The 13,982-nt window shown below is 42.0% G+C and overlaps 1 protein-coding gene across 4 annotated transcripts in view; it reads right to left on the reverse strand.

The window, feature by feature from the left end:
* cald1a (caldesmon 1a) overlaps positions 1 to 13,982 on the reverse strand; it is a 62,274-nt gene that overhangs the window by 24,548 nt on the left and 23,744 nt on the right. For 3 of the 4 annotated variants that reach the window (XR_014593090.1, XM_083907289.1, XM_083907287.1), the window contains exon 2: positions 6,858 to 6,943. Coding sequence is in view for 3 of the 4 variants with exons in the window: in XM_083907289.1 (XP_083763415.1) it covers positions 6,858 to 6,934 (77 nt within the window). In the remaining variant the exon portion in view is untranslated. Of the gene's footprint in view, positions 1 to 6,857; positions 6,944 to 8,437; positions 8,543 to 13,982 lie in introns of those variants that run through there. The other variant, XM_083907288.1, reaches the window with a different exon arrangement.

Raw genomic sequence — 13,982 nt, forward strand, 5'->3', positions numbered from 1 at the left:
CCCAAATATAAGGATTTAAATTATTAAAACGTTGATTTTGCATAATATGTCCCCTTTAAAATAATGTCATTTAATGTAAATGTACTTTTCTCAAATATTAAATTAGCTCTCAAATAGCAGAGTTTCTGGCCACCTGACGTCCATAAACTCAGCTCCATGCTTGATCAGTGTTGCCCCAGCTGACCTTTACACCCACCAGTGACCACATGCTTAGCTACCTCACATCACAGCACAGGCTTTGAGGTCAGTCAGCGAAGCGTGCGTTTGCATGTTAATTGCAACATGTGTGGTGAACCGAGCTAAAGCTGCTTGGGTTTATATGAGCTTTTACAGCTCGTGAACAACAGTTTCCTCTCTTCTTCCTCTTCTTTTTCCCCCCTAATGCCATACCCCTCTGCCCCCTGTTTCTGTCTCTCAGATGATGAACGTTGTCATAACACAGCAGATTAATCTGTTAACGCCCCAAGCTGAACCTATGGGATGGTGACATCAGTGATGTAGGGTGATTCTTCACACATGTGCACCAGTATTTGCTTAGTGCAGATAATGCTGAATATTAGAGGAGTGAAAACTCATGAAATCTAATACTCATTTCAGTGTTCAGGGCCAACATATTGTATATGACTTTCATTAAACGCCAGCCACAAGTAACAGTCGTGCTATATAATGGCGAAATGTAGAGCAACCTTTAAATCTATGTTGTCAACAGGTCAGGAATGCGAGGGCTGTGTTTTGGCAAGTATATTGCAATATGATACATATCCTGATACAGAGGTGACAATATGATGTATTGCGTTATATGGAGATACTATAAGCAAGGCTATATATTGTGATTATTCCCCCCCACAAATATTATACTTTAAGAGAACGCTTAACAGTAAAAATAACAACAATGATATGAATAAAAAAACAGTTTTCTTTGTCTAGCGACAGGAGTTGAAGGAAGGGCTGTCAAATGGCCCAAATCCTGCTGCCAACTAGTGGCTGGAGGCTTAAATACAACACAAAACGCCCATCAAGAATATTTCCATGTGGATACAGTGCTTCAAAGAATCTTAGACCTAAAATAAACTAATTAGGGTTTAAATACGACTGTGCAAGAACCCTCTCACTCCATTGGAAGTGGGAGGGGCTTAAGAGCGATGCAAAAAAGTGCGAGTAGGTCATCTCCTGTCGGGTTTAACATACATGAACGAAACTTGGTACACATGTTCATTAGGTTGTGCTGTAAATACAAGTTGATGACAACTGTCCTGTGAATCATACAGGAAGGCCACCATCTTGGTTTGAACCTGAAAACGGAGGCGTTTTTAGCGTTTTTGCACCAATGCTACAAAATCTATCTAGTTAAAACTGTTGCTTGTTCGGCCTTTAAATGTGCAATGTGTTGTATTTTTTTTTATCTTGTACGGTCCATAGTCTTGCTGTAAAATAAATTGTTCCATTCATGTTCTATTAGCTTTGATAGGGCCCTCCCTATAGTAGGAACAACATTAACCCTTATTTAAAATTCCAGCATGATGTGTTATTTATGTAAGCGGGGGAAAAAAAGGAAAGTTGCGAAACAACTGCCTCAACTCCCCAAGGACTGTGCTGTCCCAGAAACGGCACCAAATGTCATGAGAAAGAGAAAATGGCAACAGCTAAAAATGGAAAACGAAAAAATCCTTGATTGTGGTGACGACGACAATCTCAGGGTTAAAGATTCCTCAGTAGGAGGGAAGAAGAAACTCCTAAAAGCTGAATTAGCATTCCTGTCAATCACAGTCTTGGCTACAGACGCATACACAACTAAAGCCCCGATTTAATATCCCTCTCCTTACCTAGGCCCCAAACTCTATCAGCATACTGACACAGAAATATGGGGAGTGGTGGAAAGGGGGGGGGATAAGAGGAGAGAAACAGTAAGTACACATGAAATGGAAAGTGAGGATAAAAAAGAGAAGTGGGAAATGAAAGATGGGAAAGGAAAAGGAGTGCACGGTAATGGAAAACGGAGTAATCTGCAGATTTTATCGCAGACAACACCTTTTCCTGTACAGAATGATGTGCAGCCACAGTTATCCACTGCGGGTACGCGTGTCTGCCTCTATAGTACACAACGGATCCCTTTTCCCCGGGTTAGCCGAGAAGAGTGAGCTGCACACTGTTGACTGACAGCGAATACTGACCCCTACACACTTAGTTTAACATGTGGCAGCTGACACAACTGAAAAGGAAATGAAAAGTTTTTTTTTACACATCCGTAACTTCCTCGTTCGCTTCAGTTTTTCACATGCCGAGCACAGTGAGGATGATTTAAGCGGTATTCTGAGTCCACAAAGCAAAAAGGCTGCAGAGGTGCACGAAACAATTAACATCAGTGAGCCTATGAGGGAGAAAATATGTGCAAATATTTTCTTTACTGTGAAATATCTCAAAAATGTCAGTGAAAACAATTTGGGAAAAGCCCATGAGAAAAGACTTCTTCTCCCCTCCCTCTGCTCGTGAAGGGACGGGAGGGAAGGGAGGGATAAAAAAGAAAAAGTAAAAGAGGAAGACAGAAAGAAAGAGAGAAGAGAAAAGCTGCTGTGAAGAGAGGAGAGGGGAGAAAGAAGGAATGGAGGGGAGGGAAAGAGGGTTGGGGCTTGTGCTGTCAGAAATGCTGACCCATTCCCACGCTGGTCTCTCTGGACTACTTCCCTTCCTACTGCAGACCCAAAGACCCACATCATACCACGTCTGTCTCTCCTCCCCACCCGATTCTCTCCAGGCTTGGCTCCAAGGAAACACAATGTTAGCGGTGACTGAATTCCCCCACGACTGCATTTATTCTTACTTACAGTTGAAACGAGCAGTAAAAACAACCTAAAGCGAGCTCAGCTAAAATAACTACGTCCCAAGCTGGTGTTGTACGTGTGATGTTGGCATACGTTTGGGCCGTATCTGTCAATCTGTGTCTCTCCCGTCGCTTCCTGTTAAAACCAAAATTGTACACAATGCAAGGCTAGTTTGGAATGATCCATTCATGCAGGGTGGGAATTACTTGGCACGGCTCATTCACAGAGGATGGGTGTTATTTCCTTTGCCCTTCCTGGTCGGAAGAGAAAGAAGAGGTAGAGGAGGATGGCGGAGAGGGGACGGGAAGCTGAACGGGAGAGGTGGCAAGAATGGCAGACAGTGAGGAGGATGATGAGGGTGTTCAGGAAAGTGAAAAGCGGAAAATGGGAAATGTTAAAAGGAAGAGGAGGGTGTGGCAGAAAGAGAGAGATTGAAAAAAACAGAAGCCCTTAATAAATTAGGTTTAAAACTAAAGGAATAGTTCAACATTTTGTAGAAATATGCTCATTAATTTCTGTCTTGCTGAGTGTTGGATGTCGCCCATTTCGGTATGATAAATATGAACTGCATGGAGGCATTTGTAGGCCGGGTAAAAGCAACTGTGCTTGTTGTGATGACGGTATCTATCTTTATGTGAAGTGTACTATTCTGTTACAGCCCTGTCTGGGACAATGGATGGCACAAATGGTCCAGCTGGATTCAGTGGGGAAGAACCCACAGTTTTTGTTGTTGTTGTTTTTTTAAAAGTTGTTGGTCACTGAATTGGCTGGGAAAATCTCTCATCCATGCGCTCTCTTCGGATAAAATGCATTGGAGACATTCCTGTGTCAGTGACTGTGTGTTTATGTCGAGGGAAACACTTTTTTTTTTTTTACTGTCCTGTAGCACTGATGAGTAGCAGGGTTTGGGGAATTGAAGAACGTGAGTGTGAGAAACCACAGCAGAGCAAAGACAGTGTGTGTGTGTGTGTGTGTGTGTGTGTGTGTGTGTTTCTCTTTGTGTGTCTTTAGGGCTTTAACCAATAGAAGTACAGGAACACTTTTTCTTACAGCTATTACTAATGCTGACAGACAAAGCAGTGAAAACATGGCTGCTGCTTTACACACGAACGCTGGTTTTGCATTCTTTGCGTGGACACTCGTAGACATAAAGCATTCCTCAGCCCCTTCCCCTAACCTTAACCATCACAAACAAATGCCTAACTCAAACACTAACCCTAAAACCAGGTCTTAATCCTCAAAAACTTAGACCAACTATGTCCTCACAAAGATATGTTGGCTTCACAATTGGTCCACACAGCCTATTTAAGATATGCACACACACACACACACACACACACACACACTTAGTTGAAAAGTGAATGGAGCTTGTCAACCCTTCGTCACCTGATGCTGATCCAGACACGGAGTGAAATGAACGTCCGCATGCTTAACTGCATGCATGTGCTCCTCCTAACTCCTGTGTGCAAGCATAACACAGACATGAGCATAGCTGCACAGCCTTGGGGGGGGGGGACAAAAACAACTCCCAGAAACAACCCAAAACTCACACATGCGCGCACACACACACACATACACAGAGAGACAGACAATCACACAGACAATCACAGCTTTCGCGCAGACATCTCAGAGCCGCAGCATGTAGGAAACAGCTCATGGAGATCTGGCCAGTAAACACTTATAATAGCCAGGAATTTGGCATTCCTACAGCAGTTATTATATGGGCCCACACTCTCCCTGCATGCGCTTTCCAGCTTCTCACAGCACACTCGGTGATGGTTGAATGGGAGCAGGCCGATGAGACGACATGTGGTTCTGACTAGTCCGACCGAGAGGGGCATGTAAATATTGATTGTTTCAATATATTGGCAGAAATGGAAACAATGCAGCGATGTAATCTTTTATCAATAGCAGGAGCGGCGCGTCGCCTGCCAGCTGACATTACTGTTGCTCGGACCAAATAAACAACCATGAACAAACTCCCGCCGAGTGAAAAAAAAGTCAACGTCGACGATCCTTACAACCCCTCTCTCTCTTCCTCTATCGTTCAAGTCAGTCAGGCCTCATCTCTTCTCTCTGCCGGGTCTGCATTTAGAGCTGAATTCCATCTCCTCCATGTAACATAAACACCCAAATGCATAAATAATTCTCACAGCGGGGGGTTTATGAGGGTTGTACGCAATGAAATGTAACAACAGCATTAACCTCCACTTCAATCACCTATTTAAAGTGTATCTGGGGAAATGAGGCTGAAAGACGTTAAAAACTTAAAGACGCCAAGTAGCATTAAGAGTGTTGCATAACTGGAAGAAAACGTACATGATCTGTCCTTAAAGTGATTCTGGGAAAATGTCCCAGGTCACGAAGTACTCAGGTTTAGTAGCCTTGAAAGTGGTAGCTAGCTATGTGTCAAAGTAGTTTGGTCATTTCTTTGTTTATCACACTTTCAGAAGATATTATTCACAACCATTCTACATGTTTTTAGCAGATAGCATTAAATAACGCCTTTAGTTGATGCCCTTAGCTGTCAATATTGCTTTAGCATCTTTGAGCTTATTATTTTGGTTTGTTGGCTCACAAACTCTGTTCTCATCAAACTCATTACAGCACATTTTTCCCTGCACAATAGTTTGTGACCTGAAAGAAGACTTAATACTGAACTTGAATTTGATCTAATATCACAGCTCTTAGCTGTCAATATTGCTTTAGCATCTTTGAGCCTTTTATTTTGTCTTGTTGGCTCACAAACGCTGTTCTCATCAACCTCATTACAGCACATTCTTTCCTGCATAATAGTTTGTGACCTTAAAGACGACTCAATACTGAACTTGAATTTGATCTAATATCACAGCCCATGAAATAATATTATAATAATAGTATTCATAAGCCCATGACTTCCAAGTGTCGCGATTGACGAATGACTCAGACCTCCATTCATATTGGAAATATAGAAGAACTTGCCCAGGCTCCATGTCATGCTATTTATCTGTATTTCAATTAGACCAATCTTGTTCATAGAAAAATAACCTTGAAAATGTGAATGACCACGATTCATAAACAAACCTGTCAATACAGCACATGAAAACTACGACTTTATGTCCGTATGAAAGACGAATTAACCCTGAATATTATTACCTGGAATATTTCCACTGATCAAAACCTTGTACCTTAGAAACGGCTGAGAAACATCTCCATATCCAGTAGTGGTGAAACCTACAGTATGTCGGCTTGTTTTTCATTAGTGAACTGGCTTTCACAAAACACCACTCACAGGTACATCAAACAGGCAGGTGACCTTGGTCAGTATCAGCATCCACATCAGCCTCCCTCTTAATTGCCAGGGCTGCACCATAGATGATGAGACTTAAGTAAAAACAAAATGCCTCTTCAGCACTTTCTATCAAACTTCCCCAAATAAACTCCACCTCACCCTTTTTTTAAACTATGTTTGATGACTGCACTTGGCTTGTACCGTTCAATTTACTGAAATGAACTTTAGTTTAATCAATTTCTTCCACTGAATCAAAGACAGTTTACAAGGCCACAGTAACTGGGAGAGAAAATTGAAAAGAGGGAGGGCACGATTGAACATTGCCACTTAAAGGTCATCGCATCGCTTATCAAACTTCTTATCGGGCTTCTTTTCTTCAAGCCAGAGTATATTATTTGCTGAGCGATGTCTTTAAAGACTTAGAGGAGGGTGTAAGCCGTTAGAGTTGGCTGCCTCTTTTTTTCCCAGCTTGGCATGAACATCTGAGGAGGTGAGCTGCACACTGACAACCAGAGCTTCATTACATAACACAGGCTGCTCCCTCAGCTTCACGCCACCTTAGCAACAAAATCATAACCAACAGTGACTTCACTTCCTCTGGACTGCAGGGCCTCTTTGGCTCCAACCACCAATTAAGCCAGTCCAAAAAGCAAATTGAGTCTATGTGTAGAGCTGACTTTTTAAAACACATTCTGCTTTGAAGGAGAATAAAAAAAAAAAAGTATGCGTCTGCAGACACGAATGAAAGACAAGTAAATGGATCTTACCTTTCAGCCTCCAGGCGCATCTCCTCCCGCTTCTGCCTTCTCAGCTCCCGGCGCCGCTCAAAGTCCATTTCCTCCATGATTGTGCCCTGTGGGATGACATCATCACACCAGACATGGTCATTCACTCAATTTCAGGAAAGAAGACATTCTTAAGAGGAAATGCTGCGTCACAACGCCTCAGGTTGTTGGACATTGAACAGTTACATTTTGAAAGTATGTATTTACATCATGTAATTACCACAGTTTTATTGTTAAAGAAATGACGTCAAAGAAAACAAGGGGTAGTTAATAGGGCAGTCAATTTTTATTGAACCAGAGGGTCCTGTGCTCCCAAGCGTGGCTTTAGATCCACTTTGATCCACTTGTCCATTCAGAACAATAAGACAGTGATGTTGTTTTGCTATGAAAATGGAGGATAATCAAGACACTACACTCTTAGAAATATGGGTTCAAAAAGGGTCCTTCTACAAGGGCTGAGGTTCTACCTGGAACCAGAAGAAGAAAGGGTTCTTGGTAACACTAATGTTCCAGCACACCATAAACCATTTTGATCCAGAGAACCCTTTAAAACCTCTTTCCTGAATAAAAGGGTTTTACAAGTTTTCTTGGTGGAACCTTTATAAAAAGGTTCTACCTGGAGCCAAAAAGGGTTCCCTATGAGGACAAGCCGAAGAACCTTATATGGTTCTACTTAGCTACTTTTATTTCTAAGAGTGTAGAGCATCTGAAGGGCATGTGTGGAAGCGGATTCTGCATCGTAAATGGCAAAGCAACAAACGAATCAACAGAACTCAGCTGTTAGCTTCACAGCTCCACCCGAGTGAGGCAGCAGACGAAGCAGATCACAGATGAACAATGCAACGCTAGTCCTGCATTTTAACCTCACATGACTAAGAGTGGGAGGGATAATTCAATGTTAAATGTGATGTCATGGTAGTGATATTTGGAGAAAAATTGTGTCATGTAGTATTCGATTACTAGTGTGTGACCTCCAGTGTCACCAAGTCAACCAGAATTACAGCAGGTACAACAATCCTAGTTCACACAGCACTAACTACAAGTGTGGAGACAGCTCTCTGTCCTGTGACACAGTCCTGTGACTGGCTGGAATGCATACCGACAAAGTTTGTTGAAAAACAGCGGATTTGAGGCAGAAAGTAAAAGAAAGAAGAGTGGAGGTATATATAGGGAGAGAAGGGAGAAGCCAGGACAGGATGTAAACTCAATCAGTTACAACTACTCTCACTAAAAATACCACGCTAGGGACTGGCTCTGCTGTGAGGACAGAGACCACCCAGGAGCCGCTGAGCCTCCCATCATACGTCTACGACCCCTGCTTAACCACAAGTGCCACTGACTGTACACCGGAGCTGATTGGACAGACACTCGCCGGGCAGCTGTGACACCTCACTGAATAAAAGCACGACATTGAATTAAGTCACATTTCACTGCTGTGTACTTGTTGTGTTGCAGCACACCAGCAGTAACAAGACAGGCGGAAAAACAAGACGTCTCAAAGTGCTGCGGGACAAATCTGGAGGCAAAAAAAAAAAAAAAGGAAGCAACTGTGACTGCCATACCTTGAATTATCCTTCAAACAATGTCTTGCTCCTTCATACCATTCCAGGTTTTTACCGTGACCCCTCCAAGCACAAACACAACAACCTCGTGTAATAGTCTTCCACAGTCCAGACTCAGCTGACAAAAAAAAGGCAAATGCTTGTTCCTTGCCCTCCCTGCTAGTCGTCCCTCCCTCCATCCCTCTGTGACCTCCTTCCTTCATTCCCTCGATCTTACCCCCCTCTTCCTCCCTCCCTCCATCCTGTCTCTGTTTCTCTCCCTATCTATACTGCTAGCTTTTCCTGTGTTGTTTATCGACATGTCAGAGCTTGGCTAAACTCTGCACTCGGACATGACTTGACTCTTGAGACCTGTTTCCTGTGTGTTATAAGCATGTATTTCTCCATCTGCTGGGGGGGGGGGGGGGGGCGATTTCCATGGAAGTACGCATGCACATGTGTGCAACAGGAAGGACACACTGATGCGTACACATGGGCAGGACAAACACAGAAATGCTAAAAGTCTCCATGATCCGAGGGATCCTCCTAAACCTCACCCTCCCCATTTTTTTTATCTTCTCACCCAGTCTCCACCCCCAAGCACCCGTACAGTAAATACAGCCTTGTTTCCCCCCTGCTATTACATTGTAAAACAGGAGAGAGACAGAAACAGAGATATTTTAAATACCACAAACAATCCCTGTTTAGATGCACGAAATGGGTGTGGTGGTGGGCAAATGCCCCTTAGATCTGGGACTATTCATTTCATCCTAATTGAGAGAAAATGAGGGCAATAACTAAAACCAACGAGGGACTCCAAACATCTCCGATCTAATCAGATACTTCCAAGAATCATCAACACCAAGCGAGACAAAGTCATCAGCAGTGTAAGCACGGTAGAATATACATTTGGAGATATTTTTTGCAAACAACGCATGATTTACGCAGCCACTTATGGACATTTATGGTCCAACTTCACACAAACATTTGTTATAATTAATTTTAAAGATGTGCTATTTACACTTCAGAAATGATCACTAGATTCATTAAAATAAAAGGTTTGTCAACAAAATGCTCGCAAAGTATATCACATACACGGTTTTACATTAATAACAGCCTTGAGATAATTACGTCTTAAAACTGATTTATGGCCGATTAAAAGGGCAGCTCATTAAACGGGGGGCTTACTGCTGCGCACACATTGTCTTTGTCTCCACGTGGGGCAGAACCATGAAGAACAGCGTCAGCACACAAACACTTACAGAGTCAAACAGCAATCCATAAAGTTGAGCAGCCTGGACTCACAAGTTTTTGACATTTTTCAGACTATTTTACAAGTTCTGCCTGTCTGCATCTGTTCCGTCATTTAACTATATCCATCAATTCACCTCATTTCTTGCACTGTCTCTCCATTTTCCCCTCTCCTCCCCCTTGTTTCTCTCTCGCTGTCTGCCCCAACCTTCCACAATGGCTGTAATGACACATTTACCAGTCAAATTACTACCTGTCGAGACTGCCAGACCCTGGCACAGAACCCAATGTCTAAGTGCATGCCTTTTAAAAAGCCTTAAAAGCCAAGTTGATATTATCCTGGGATTACAGCACCTTATAATGTCTCTATCTTCCCACAAAGTCTTGAAATAAAAGCAGGAAAACAACGGGTCCTTATCAGCCAATTGAGGCAGAGAAGATCAAGTATAAGTCTGGGAGTAGGGCAGAAGAGTTTGTGTCATTCTATTTTATGTGAAATGTTCCAAATGCTGGTTTAGCGTTTTCTGAGAACTGCAGCATTCTGGTCAGATTTGTCACTATGATACTCAGAGCATCTATTTCCTCTCAAGCTTTAGACAAACACATTAATCTCCACATTATGGCTGCAGAGCTATGCGAGGAATGCTCCCATTTAACCTCCGATTTCAGCAGACAGGACTTGAAAGAGCCTCAGAATTACTCATTCACAAGGCCAGTCAAGAACTGGAAACTCCTCCTCTGGATCCTGCATATGTGGTGACTGGTTTGGTTGCTAAGAAAAGGAAAATAATTTAAAAGATAAACAAATAAAATGACACAAGTCATGTAAATGCCAGCGGTGAGGCTGGTAAATACAGGAACAATGTTGACTTGTCAAAGGAGGAATTTACAAGGCTTAAACATTCACAAGGCAAGTCACATACAGTTGCAGCAGTAAAAACAAGTAGTCATTCTGAATGTTAGAAAATGATTAAAATATTGTTTGAGTCTGACTCTAGCATTTTAGGACAATTGAAGTCCTAAATTACTATTACATGTATATGTTCAACTGGAGCCAAACTCGCCACGGCACCGTGCACATGCTCCACATTTCCTGCCCCCAAGCTTTGACCCAAAAACAAAAGCTAGTAAAAAACAAAAAGAGAGTTTATGCTCTGTCAACCCAAAGAATGGAATACTTTAGAGTAATGGATTGTAGGACTCAGACATGCTACTATGGCAGGCAGCTTCGGGTGACAGGATTCGTCCCTAACGAAGATAATCTGCAACGCCATTCTTACAAGTCAAACTTACTTCCAAGTCACTTTTGCCATTCATGTGTATGGGGTTTGTCATTTATAGATATCTATAACGTTATTATAAGGACTTGTCACCATTCAAGTTCAAGATTTCTTTAATTATCCTCAGATGAAGGTATCTACATTGGCCTTTTAAGATATCTTGAATTAAGTTTCAGAGTTGTAGATATCTGGAACTCGAATTAAAGATATTTACAACGACAAACCCCATGCACATGAATGGTAAAGTAGTTTGAATCTTACAAGTATTGCAGATATACTAGTGTTTAACTAATGACAACTAGTCACAATTAAATTACATATAGTCAAAATGACCTCACAGATATCTGTAACAGTAATTCCAGATAGTCAAACTTGGCAATTAAATGTTGAAAAGGCTTGCCATATGCTACAAACTAGCCGCTAGCTAATGTTTTGGTGTGTGACGCAACAGGTAAAGCAGAAATTGTCTATATACTAACAATACTAACTAATACTAACAAGCCAAAAAGGTCTGATACATTTAAATCAGTCAATGAATTCCCCACTAGTGCTTACATACTGAGATGAGGGCAGTTGTCCAATTAAATAGCAGCGTAAAGCTACAACCATAACATGACCCTTAGCATATATAAATGAAATGTTGAACCCCATATACAGTAATAAAGCTGAAAATGCTTTACTAACTAGTGACATAAGTACACTATTATCCCTATTAAAAACACCACCACTACTACAAACATATGCTAATTAGCACTAAAGGTGACGAGCTAAAGCTAGTGCTAGCTACTTTATTTGGTTGTAAACAGAAATATTAGCATTTTAAATCCTGGTTTACAGACTAAGTTATTTATTTTAGCAAATAATATGGCCAACTAATAATGTCAACAATAAGTACAGTCTGTCCATATGTCCTAAATATTTTCTATCGAGATTCTATCGTGCCACAGATACCCACTGTTACTCTCCTCATTGTTCGCTGAGGCTGAAAGAAGAGGTTAAATGTCGAAAGCAGATATGAAGTCACAGCTGTGCAGGTGTCCAGGTGAAGACAGGGATCCCAGGAATCTGGAATATGAAAACCACACTGGCACAAAGCCCGTCTCCCCCCCCCCCCCCCCAGCTTTTGCATCAATGGAACAAAATAGTTTGCCCACCTGCTGCCCACCTGTGGTCGGTATGTTGGAGAACTCATCATGAGTCACTTCCACTCTTTTAACAAAGAGCAATTTGGTTTTTCACCGCATAAACAACCTTAAAATACCAAATGCAAAATGTCATTGAGAAAAACATAATAATAATAGAATATTATAATATAACAGACTAATATCATTGGCAAATATGTACAAAATGTTTCGACAAATAGCCTCACTCTCTCCATTTCTCATCACTTTGCTTCCAAGAAGGCTCTGTGCACATTTTCCTTGACCCGCAACAATGCCAAGTTTACATTAAGTGTTTCTCAGAAAAGGACAGAGGCCTGACAAAGGTGTGGAATGAACTTCCTTCCTAAAAAACACAGGCAGAGACATCTATTTATATTGTCTGCATCCATGTTCCTGCTGTTTATCTATAATATCTCTAAAATGTGCATTGCACGGTGGACACGAGCAAATTTTTTACTGGAATTCAACCATGAAAACACTGCTCCAGAGGACAACCTACACTAAGTTGTCCATTTATGGGCATACTGGATGTTAAGTAAGGGAGAGGAAACACACAAAAAGGAGACACATGGGAAAAGAGGTAAAGACTGAGGTGTACTGGTTAAGTCTAAGGGGGCTTTTACACCTATAGTTTGATTGCTTTGGTACGCACCAGTCAGAAAAATGTTACAATGGAGCCTTTCACATATGCATAGTTCTAAACGAACCAAAATAGTCCGCGAAGACCATCGGCACCGGAACCAGACTAACCGGTGGAGGTTCCGCATGCTGACGCGCTCGGTGGAAATCCGGGCTAATCACGGATCTCATCTGATGCCCAAAATGCATTAAACTAGACCATTTTGTCCCATTTGGTTTGGTTGCTTTCACACCAGAGGAACCGTAGTCTCGGACCGGTTGATCTGGTGCGCACCAAAGTACCAAGATCACATTCACACCTATGCAAACGAACCGAACCAAGGGACCAAAACACATTGGTGCGCACCGAATGGTGTAGGTGTGAAAGCACCCTAAGCTAAGCTATATGAGCGATGCACTTTGGCAAAGTGAGACGGATCATTATATGATTACTTCATCGTACAGATATTACATGTGCAGTTTAAATGGGGGGGTAGGGGGAAATAAAGAGAGGGAGATGCTGCATGCCTGTAGGTAGCACAGATTAACAGCTGTTTTGGCAGAGGCTCTGGGGACAGCTTGAGTTGGGTAAACCTAACGTTTTCTGCAGGGGTAAAGAGTCTCCTGAGAGAAGCCTGACAGGGCATTTAAAGTATGTTCAGCCTGTGTGTGGGGGTGTGTGCATCATTAGGAGTACTGCATTTACCTTGGTAAATGTGTGTATTTATGTAAATGTGTATGTGGAAAGTGTCTACAGATGTGCACCGCGGAGTTAACGAATGACCGCGAAGCCTCTCTGTGTAGAAGAACACGAGTATGTGCTGTCAGAACTGTTCTGAAGTTGTTCAGAAGGCGTATTTCACGGTACAGCAAATGTGTGTACATGTGTGATATCCATCACCACCTGCAGTGGCCGTGTTTGGAAAGCTGCTCTTGTGGGTTTCTGTGCTAAGTGTCTCTCCCTTCACACGTCCAGGCCTCGGCAGCATTAACACGTTTACAAGCCCAGGTTGTAAAGTGGCTAAGAATAAGCATTCACAAATTCACCAGAGGTGTTTGGCAAAAGAGTCGTTCTCTTCCTGTCCTACACTCAAGGGGCCGATGTTATTGACTTTTACCATTTAGTCACTTTTTATTTGAAATTAAAGCTTGAATGAAAGTTAATATTTCTACATCTAATCTCAAAACGAAGGGTAGTAGAGGCTTGAAAGTCAATCGTTAAACTACTCTTTATATCAAATTTCCTGTTGATTA

Source organism: Microchirus variegatus (assembly GCF_963457635.1).
Source record: "Microchirus variegatus genome assembly, chromosome: 20".
Classification (NCBI taxonomy): domain Eukaryota; kingdom Metazoa; phylum Chordata; class Actinopteri; order Pleuronectiformes; family Soleidae; genus Microchirus; species Microchirus variegatus.